At 32.8% G+C, this 10180-nt stretch overlaps 2 protein-coding genes across 2 annotated transcripts; one reads left to right on the forward strand and one right to left on the reverse strand.

The window, feature by feature from the left end:
- Positions 1–949: 949 nt before the first annotated feature.
- Positions 950–2079, reverse strand: LOC107485088 (uncharacterized). The gene is made up of 4 exons (XM_052260616.1): positions 1900–2079; positions 1593–1685; positions 1394–1492; positions 950–1309 (listed from the first exon to the last, which is right to left on the reverse strand). The coding sequence occupies exons 1-4, from the start codon at positions 2077–2079 to the stop codon at positions 950–952; spliced, it is 732 nt and encodes a 243-aa protein (XP_052116576.1).
- A 2239-nt stretch (positions 2080–4318) lies between these two features.
- Positions 4319–8429, forward strand: LOC107485104 (autophagy-related protein 13b). Its single transcript, XM_016105625.3, has 4 exons — positions 4319–4600; positions 4637–5967; positions 6050–6231; positions 7692–8429. Coding segments are annotated over exons 1-4 (1875 nt in total). The 5' UTR covers positions 4319–4599; the 3' UTR covers positions 8053–8429.
- The last annotated feature ends 1751 nt before the right edge of the window (positions 8430–10180 follow it).

Here is a 10180-nt window from a genome sequence, read left to right on the forward strand (position 1 = left end):
TAATTCCAAATTTTATTTGTGAACAATTACCATAAGCAACAATAAAGCATAAATGTTTAATTCTAAGCAAATATCCTGTATTATTTTTCTAACACATTTTATTTCTTCAATAATATGAGTAATTGTGAATAGTAATTTTTTCGCATATATTTTCATTCTTCTTTAATGTACTAACAATAAGTTCTACTTTTTGGAACATAAATTTTTCTATGGACTTTTTTTATTCTTTTATAGAACTCTCAAATTTTTTTCACTATCTCCAATTTCATTAGCACATACAAAATTTTTACATCTACGTTCAATATCACTACAACAGGACCGGCAGATAGCGGCGGTTAAAAACAAGGATAGCGGCGGTTTTTTGACCGCCGCTAAACAAACAGCAACGGTTAATCAACCGCTGAAACTAAGGGCGCCGGCAAACCTTTAGCGGCGGTTTTTTTCGACCGCTGGAATAACCGCTGCCAAACATCAATTTACCGGCGGATACGTTTTGCGGCGGTTGGAAACTGCTGCTGCTTTCCAGGTCTAGGTTGAGACATGTTTCCCGGCGGTTAGATAACCGCCGCTATCTGAGTTTGATTAAATAACCAGGTTTTGCAGCATTCAAACATAACCGCCGCTGACAATAACTTTTTTTTTCAAACAAATACTTTATTTGAATTTTGTGTTCATATTTACCATCAACATTCATGAAAAATTTTAATTTAAAATTGTTTCCTACTATCTTAACTGATTCTGTGTGCAATTACAATTAAAAAAACATATAAAAATTAAAACACAATACTAACATATCCCAAATGATCTATATATATAGATGACAAAATAAAATAGTTGATAATAATTTGATCTCAAAGTATAATGTTCATAAAGGAAAGAAGAAAACATTTAAGTCTTAAAAGATCCCTATTATGCTACATTCCCTAAAGACTTCAACTGTGCATCAATTTCAGGTGGCAAAGTGTCTTCTTGCTGTTGTAACATGTATTTTACTAGATTTACCAGAGTCTGTAATTTTTTCCATTTCCTCTGCCTTATTTTTTGCTGCCGCTGTCTTTAATTCTGTAATCTCTGCCTTCTGTTCTGCTGCGGTTGCCTTTAATTCTATAATCTCCCTCTGATACTCCTCTATTTGCACTCCAGAGTTCGATTGCTGGGTCGTGTTATGAATAAGTTCGGTGGGACATGGTCCAAAACCTAAACCCCGAACTCGTCCTGAATGCTCCTTTCCAAGAACTTGCGCAAGCGAATCAGTAAGTGAAATCTCCTTCGAGGAACCATCTTGGCTCTCGATATTCGCAATCGCTTCCTACAGTCATACAAGAGTTTGGTTGTTCTCATGTCAAAGTTTGCAACATGAATAGAGCAACACTAATTCTTAGCCAACACTTACCCTAGCAACACGCGCAGCATCGTTCATATAAGAGCCATTCCTTTTTTTATGAGTCATAATAAATATTTCTCCTCTACCAATGCGCCTTTGCTGTTTTTTCTCTTGTACCCACATTAAATATGTATACAATCATACATGTTACAGAATTATATCACAAACCACAAAAAACTTGTATGAAAGATAATACACACATAATTACCTCTTCATCCCTTAGCCTGGCAGTTGTCTTAGAACCCCCAGTATGTGTATAAAGTTGTTTTGACCGATTTACAGCATTTTGTCTACACTTTTCCTATAGATAAAGACAAAAATACAATTTATCATGTAGAAGGCTAACAAGAAAGTAATGCACCATTAATATTATCCACTTTTTTAAACGATTAGAAACTTATTTTACTGGTTTTTTGGCATTTTACAACTATCACTTTCAATCAATCATTTTATTCAATTATGTAAAATGTTTAAAATAATAACATTAAATGGAGTATGAATCCAATGTTAATTACCTTAGTAGATTCCTTCAAACGATAGGAAACGAACCATCTCCACTGCTGTACATTTATTCCTGATGGTTTTTTCTTTAAATTATCTTCCCAACTCAGTTCCTCGTCATAACACTTATGATATAAGTGATTTCTTGCTTCTTTCCAAAAAGGAATTACAACAGCAACACAACGGCACAACATACCTCCCACGGTAGATATAGAAGAAACAATCTTTTAGGATTTTATTCCGTTCTAAATTTTAATATTACTGTATTAAGTTGTCTTGCCATTATTGTAGTCAGATTATTTTTTTCTTATTTTTTAGTAACAAAGAGGAGTCATGGAAAATACTAGTGCAATTAAGGAATATGGGTCTCTTCTTCTATTAAGTTGTAGCATTTTTTTTTTGTCAGGATTTCACAATTTTTTTCTTCCAATTTTGGGTTATAGAAAGAGAGAGAAAGTGTGAAAGTAAAAAAAATTTTTAATCTCAATTTTAGTTTAAAGATATTAAATAAACATCCTTCTAATTATTAAATAGTCACATTACTCACTACCTATGAAGTATGGATATATTACTGAGTTGTTGTGTCTGCGTGTCGGACACATTTTAGACACGACACTCGTCTGACACGCGTATTTTCTGTGTCCAAATGTGTCTTAATAAAAAATGAAAAAAAATTTTCCGGACACACTTGGACACACCTAAATACCATCACGTATCAATGTGTCTAACCTTATTTTTAACATGTATTCTTGAAATGAGTTTAAAAATAATATATATTATTATTATTTAAAATAAAAATATTTTAAATACTTTTAATAATTAAAAGAAGACATTTAAAACAGGAAAAAATATAGGGAACCAATGGAATATTTATACAATGTGTATAATGGGATTTAGAGATGTTCGATTCAGTAGGATATCAGATATTTATTATCCCTGGTACCCGGATGGTTATTCTGGATAGTATGAATGTATTGTGTTTGAGAAATTAGTAATATTTTACTCTGGATGTTCATTTTTTAACTCATATTGGGTTAAATAAATAGTCCATTGTGTACACATTGTACAAATAATTCATTGGCTCTCCAACGAAATTCTAAAAACAGTTAAAAAATTATTTTATATTTTAATATCAATAAAATATTAAAATATTATTATAATTTATCTAAAAAATATTCTATATTTTATATATATACTGTATCGTGTCTCTTATAAGATTTTAAAATTTATATTTTCGCATATATTGTGCCGTATCATATCTGATATCCGTATTAATATTTGTGCATTATAGCTTACTACATAGTATTAGGGTAAAAAAACACATGACACATGTACAATTCTACCAACAGAGACACACTTTTATTGATAAAATGGTAGATATAACTAATAAACCATAAAATTCATGTATATACTTAACTCATTAAATAATTTGTGCGTAATTTTGTTTACCGTATGATTTTTTATATGCACATTTATCCATTATTCCTTTGATTATTTTCTAATCACCGCCGTAAGTAGTAACTAAATTTCACTTATCAAAAGCTATGTACAAGAAACCACTACCTTCAGCAATGCAATAATGCATTGCATATTGAAATCTATGAACCAAGCATATTTGCAGTATTGTATTACCTTAAACATGTATCTTAAATCATAATCCCCTCATTCTTAGCTTGTACTATAAACATATTCACATACTTTATCACCCTGAATTTCCACATAAAATGCAGAAAATATACATTTGTGCTATATAATGACAAAATATATGTATCTATGATCGACTATTAAACTAGTTGTTCCGTCTGAGACGAACGAACCTATCTATAGTTGATCCAAGCTTTTAACGTTGTATTAATACTTCTTGGTTGAGTTATAGGTCGGCTGATCTTCGAGTAATGCGAGTGGCTGTTTAGTATATGTTTTTTTCTCTTTTTTTTTAATTCTCTGTAGTTTAAATAGAGGGAAAGGTTGTTGTGCCCAGCTTCTATTATCTTGGCCTCTTCCATTATTTTCCTTGTGGTTGTTTTTTTTGGAGTCTTTCCTTAGTTGTTAAGTGTTTTGTTACCTGATTTATAGTTCACCTGATAACCGTCTTGTTGATTTTGTTTTCGCAGAGGTTTATGGTCCATCACGAGTAAAATAAAAAATTTGAAAATATGAAATTTTATTAAAATTTTATTAGAATTTAAGGAAATATAATTCAATAATATATTTACATATAAAAATATATTTTATTAATAGTTTTTAGTTTTTATTAATTATAAAAATGGTCGTTAGTTTAATCTCTTTATCGAATTTTAATTGGTTCTTATCTCTGTAGATTTTTTGGGTGAGCAGCTCCTAATTTTAAATTTTGCTTTGTCAGTTGTCACAATCTTTTTTAATTTAAATATTTGTTATGACTTGGGAACATCCCAAAAGACAAGATTTATGGGGTAAAAGTTAAAGTCCTGTTATCTTGTACCTAGAATCTCGTTGTTGAATATTATTGACTTAAGAAGATTTTGATGACATTAACTGAAGGTATTTAATTAAATAATTCCGGAGAGTGAAAGTGTTGATATGATTTGATGATGAAGTGTATCATGTATCAACGGCCACTGCCCCACTTCATGGAGGAGTCCACTCCTTAATACTCTCTTTTCCAAATTCAATCCAAGATAAGGGAAGGGAAAATAAAATCTAATATTTTCTTCTCTTGCGCGAAGGATTCAAGTAAATTCTCTTTTCTTTCGCTATACGACATAGTAGTGTTAATCTTCGGGGTGCATTCAATGGCATCCTCGCACTCGGAAGCTGCAAAGATGGAACAAATTATAAGAGAGTTCTTTGCCAAAAGCATTCATATAATACTTGAATCAAGGGCTCTTTCTGTCTCCTCACGTAGTTCCTGTCTTGATCAAGCTATCTCCTCTCCATGTTCTTCATCTTCATCCTCCCCCAGTGTGCGCCCCAGGGATAAATGGTTCAATTTGACTCTTCACGATTGCCCTGCCGCCATAGATAACATTGACCTCTCACGCCGCAACAATCTTGACTTGATAGTCATTGATGTTATTTTAGTGCAAAAGCCTCTTGGCTGGGACCCCATGAGTTTTTCCCCCAAAGGGGTTCTTCCTAGGAGTTCTTCACTCAAGGAAAGATACCCTTTGAGCTGGAATACTGATCATGAAGAATTGGGACTTGACGCAAACACTGAAAAGATTTTAGAGAGATGGGTGGTTCAGTATGAGAGCAGAAAGACAAGGAATTCTAGTTCTGGTAGTAGGAGGTCAAATAACGTTTCTTTGCATGCCTTGTATAAGAAGTCAACTTTACTTCTAAGGTCCTTGTATGCCACAGTTAGACTTTTACCTGCGTATAAGCTTTTCAGAGAGCTCAATTCGTCTGCACAGATTCGTCCCTTTACTCTTGCTCACCGGGTATCTTCCTTTTGTGAGCCCTTCACCCATAAAGAGGAAGCTGAAATGATGAAATTTGGGTTTACCCCTGTGGATACTTATTCTGGTAGGCTGTGCCTTTCGGTGATGTATCGCCCATCCGCATCAGACTTGAGCTCTGAATCTTCAACTCCGTTGTCCCCACAAGTTATAACTGACTATGTTGGCAGTCCACTGGCAGATCCATTGAGGAGGTACCCATCAGGATTGCCATCACATGGCTCTCTGTCGTCATTGCCATTTTCGAGGCAACATAGTTGGAGTCACAACCATTGTAGAGCCTCACCTCCTTCCATTACTTGTTCGCCTTCACCAACATATTCAGAATCGCACATGTCTGTATCTAATGCAAGTTCTCGGCGTTTACCACCTTCAAGTTTGCCCCCTCATCCAACTGAGATGTCCTTGATTCAGAAGAAGAATTCAGGTTTTGATGAGTATTATCCTGGGTCATTATCATCTAAAACGCTTTTACGATCTGAAAGTGCTCCAGTCAGCATACCTAATGCTGAAGCTGCAAATTTCCCTGGATACCACAACAGGCATAACTTGCCGTCAACTCCTCCACTTAGAGGGTTAAGGTGTGTTTCTAAGAATGATAGAGGTGTGAACACAATGCAAACAGGTGCAACAGCTGAGAAGGTATGCTGCATACTAACCATAGGAACTTTTTCGTTGGTTCAAACATATTAGATTTGTTAATAGTCTGTTACACTTTTTGCAGTTATTTCCTCTTGGAAAAGATGAGCCTCGGAAATACTCTGGAATCAAGATATCAGCTTGCAGTTCACCACAGATTTCAATTTCCAGAAGCTCAAGTAGGTCTTATCAGGATGATTTTGATGAAACTGATTTTACTTGCCCCTTTGATGTGGATGATGATGATCTGACAGATCCAGGCAGCAGGTACTATGTGAATTTGCTCAGACTTGCACCTTCCTTTTATGTCAATCTCATACATAAGATATATGCTTTGTCAAGTAGCTTATGGTACCAATAGTATTGTTTGAACTTGTAAAGAAAATAGCATAAGTACTATATAATCAGGGTAACTCAGGTTTATCAGGTGACCTATATGCAACTGGAAGGTCATGTTTGGCCCAAGAAAGTCTAGGGTAATACTAATAGGTTCTTACTTCTTAGTGGATTGGATTTCAATTTTCAAATTATATGCTATGTGAGACATAATACTAATAAAGTAATAATAAGTAATAACCTAATAAATTTGATTAGAATTTTGGGTTCTCTCAAGAATCCTGCTTACTGTAATTCCCCCACACTGTATTTTGGATGCTGGATTCCCTCCCTATATAGTTGCATTATAAGCATGAAAAAAATGACAATCCAAATACCAGGATGAAAAACTTAGGACGTACATGGATCCATACTGCATGCTTGGTTACTATGTTTTTGAGCTCAACTAATTGTTGTCCATTGAGCTAAAATGGAATTATAGATACGAGATAAAAAAAGGGAAAGTAGTATTAATAGTAGTTATTATTATAAATTGGTGAACATCACTACTTGTGCAGAAAACTTTGCATGTTCTTTTCCACTTTTTTGTTCTGCCCACTTGCTCCTTCAAATTGTTCATATTTTTAAGATTATATACCAATGAGTAGAGACTGAAATAACTTAGATGCACTGTATATTCTTGTCTATTCTGGCTCATCTTTGAGAGTGTTTCTTTTAATCCGCATTCAGAATTGAATGCTATCTATTCCGGAATAGATTCATCTGGTATATACAGATTGTGAATTAATCAGCTTTCTGGTTCCGCTTTTCGCCCTTTAATGGTGTCTCCTATTTAAATAACTCAATTCAACATTGGTTGCATCCACCCTGTTCTACTACCTACCTTTTTTTGTTGTTGCGCCCGGGGGCGGGGTGAAGGGATTGGTTCCATGAGTTAGCTCGCTGGTATATAGTGTGTGCATCACATCCCATTAGCTGTGTGTGTGTACACACGTGAATAGGCTGAGTGATGTATCGCTGAGTACAGTGCTGTAAAGTGCAAAATACCACATCGAGTAGTGTTGTATTTGGTATTTGCTAGTTAGAGAGAGACTGGAGAGTGGTTCTCCCCCCTTCCCCCCTCTTTGACTGCTAGCTTTAGAGGTTGGGTTCTCCACTTCGGTCATTCGGATTTGATATTCAATTCAAAACTTAATTTTCATAGGCTTTCAAATTACTAGTTCATGTATGACTTCTTGACAAAGAGTCAGATTTTAAACAATTGTAAATTTTGTAATATATAATATATAATCTGAGTTTTTTTCCTTGGCCTTTTTGAAGTTGTCGGTGACTTTAAATTTGTCAGGTGTACTTTTTTTCTGACGTTAACATGAACCCTTGTGCATAACCAGGGCGGAATCATTTGATCATGGTCATATGGCCGAGGCATTTGAAGCTGGAGGATTCCTTCCCATCAGAAAGTCCCAGGATGCTGCTGTTGGTGCGCTTGTACGTATGCTGAAGAAAGCACCACCTCTCTGGCAAGATTTCTCTACTTCCGAACACTTGTCACACAGCACACACCCCGAAACCTGGAATGCTAACAACATTCAAGACATGAATCAGGTTCTAGAAACACCAGTGCCAGCAAGCATGATGTCTTCTGGGCTCACAGCAACAAGGAAAACAACAAGTGATGCATTGGAAGAGTTTCATGGCTACAGAGAGATGAAAAACTTGTTGCTTACGCCAGGTAGTAAGCCCCAGAAATAGTATACCTGTGGCATGTTTGGTTTCTCTTTTGGAAATGGCAGCAGCTCTTCTGTTGCAGCCCCTTCCCAAACTACAGTTTTGGAGTTCAAGAAGGGAAATTATACATGCTCTATTATGCTTCTGCCTAACAAAGTTCACAGAGAAATGCAATCACTACAAACAAAAATACACCTTTTTACTTAATAAAATTAAGCTAATAGAAATATATGCTCTTTTTCTATTTTGAAACTATGTGTAAATATGATAATTATGTCTAAAGTTTTTTGATCCAGTTGCATGGTGTGCCTTATACTGTGTAACACACATGCAAACTTACTGTATATATAACACGAGGCAGAAGCTTTATTTGCTATGCTATTTGATCTTATTGGCCAATCCTGTACTCAGTTTATGAACTTTGGTAAGGGTCTTTCATATCAAAGTATCATCTCTGCTGTTATTATAAGTTTATTTTTTATGAACATCATTTTTATCATTTACAAATATATAAATTGTGATAATCATGACATATTTAAGGTGATATCTATAACAAGGGCCATTTTCATAAAGACATCAAAAACCACTTTTCATAAAGATTATGCGGGAGAATGTGACATGTGTCCTCATTTTAATTTTGGTTTATTCTAACCGGTTCTTTTACATAAAAAAACCAGATCAATCTTACTCTACTCATAGAATTGGTTCATTTGGTTCATTCTAACCATTTTTTTTTTATTTTTACAAAAAAAAATCATTTTTTTGGACTAACATAATATTGGGTTTTTTTTCTAGCATATTGGGTTATTTATGTTAAAAAAATGAAAAGAGCCCGAATTAATCCATTACAAATTATTGTGGAATTGCTACCACTAGATATTTTAATATTTTAAGTAAGATTAGACTTCTTTATTTGATCAGAAATTATTTTCTATATAAATTTATATATGGTGTTTTTGTTGTATATTATTTTTTGGAGTGTTTTACATAAAGGTGGAGTTGCAGAGAGACTGATACAACACCTATTCCTTACGTCTAGCCAGTCGCAGAGTTTGAAAAAATTTTTTGGAGGAGCAGAATCTTAATAAAAAATTATATAATAATATTTATGTTAAAATAAAATTTATAAATATAATTATTTTATTTTTAAATTTATTATTAATATGTAAAATTATATATGGTTAATATTAACAAAAAATAATTCTGATTTATCAATTATAACTTATAAATTATTTTTTAACATTTTAAAAAATTAATTTCACTTTTGATAATATTTATCTCTCAAAAGTCTCAAGATTAATTATTTTTATTATTACTTTTATTATAAATTAAATAATATAATACAACAAAACAAAATTTTAAATTTTTAATAAAATAAAAATATCAAAATTTATTAACGTAAATAGTGTTATACTATAAAAGTATTAAATTTGTAAAATTGATTTAAAAATAAAATAATAAATTTTTATTAATAACTAATATTATTACTAATTATATTATAACTTTTATTATTCTAAAAATAAAATAATGTATGAAACTATATGAGAAGCTAAATATAATTTAGTGTTAATTTTATAATGATATTTAATTTATAACGTTAATTTAAAGATATATCACTTTTTGTTGATTTAAAGATATATTATTTATTATGTTAAATAGGAGAAGATAAAAAATTTAAAAAATAGTAAAAATAAACATAAAACTTAGATACATAAGTTAAAAACATATCAATTTAATAAAACAAACTAATTTTTTTTTTAAATAGACAAAGCTCTACCACTGCGTCTAACCATGATCACGTGTGGAGTTCCCTGTAATATGTATCCTGCGTGTTGAAAGGTGAGTTTTAGCCTTAATTAGGCGTGTCACACGCCTTGTAATTTTTTGGATGTTGGCACAATTTTCATGAGACACGTGTTATTTTTAGCAGTAGTGTGTAGGTCTGAGGTGTAGTTTTTGACTGGCCAACAGGTTAATGAAATCTCCTCAGTATTAAAATTTTGCTCCATGGTCTTGGGTGAATATTTAAATTCGACATTATATATGGCAAGTGTATAAACATATTTTTGTCAAGAGACTGGACCTAGTTGGGTTGGCAGATGTCTTTTTTCTTTTATTATTTCTTTTATTATTTTGATGGAACCGTATGTGT

This window comes from Arachis duranensis, chromosome 4, assembly GCF_000817695.3.
Source record: "Arachis duranensis cultivar V14167 chromosome 4, aradu.V14167.gnm2.J7QH, whole genome shotgun sequence".
NCBI lineage: Eukaryota > Viridiplantae > Streptophyta > Magnoliopsida > Fabales > Fabaceae > Arachis > Arachis duranensis.

Coding starts and splice junctions, on each gene's coding strand:
- LOC107485088 (XM_052260616.1), bottom strand. CDS start 2,079: ATGTTGTGCCGTTGTGTTGCTGTTGTAATTCCTTTTTGGAAAGAAGCA. Junction 1,686..1,899: donor GTTTGAAGGAATCTACTAAG/GTAATTAACATT, acceptor CTTTATCTATAG/GAAAAGTGTAGACAAAATGC. Junction 1,310..1,393: donor ATGCTGCGCGTGTTGCTAGG/GTAAGTGTTGGC, acceptor GTATGACTGTAG/GAAGCGATTGCGAATATCGA.
- LOC107485104 (XM_016105625.3), top strand. Junction 5,968..6,049: donor CAGGTGCAACAGCTGAGAAG/GTATGCTGCATA, acceptor CACTTTTTGCAG/TTATTTCCTCTTGGAAAAGA. Junction 6,232..7,691: donor CTGACAGATCCAGGCAGCAG/GTACTATGTGAA, acceptor GTGCATAACCAG/GGCGGAATCATTTGATCATG.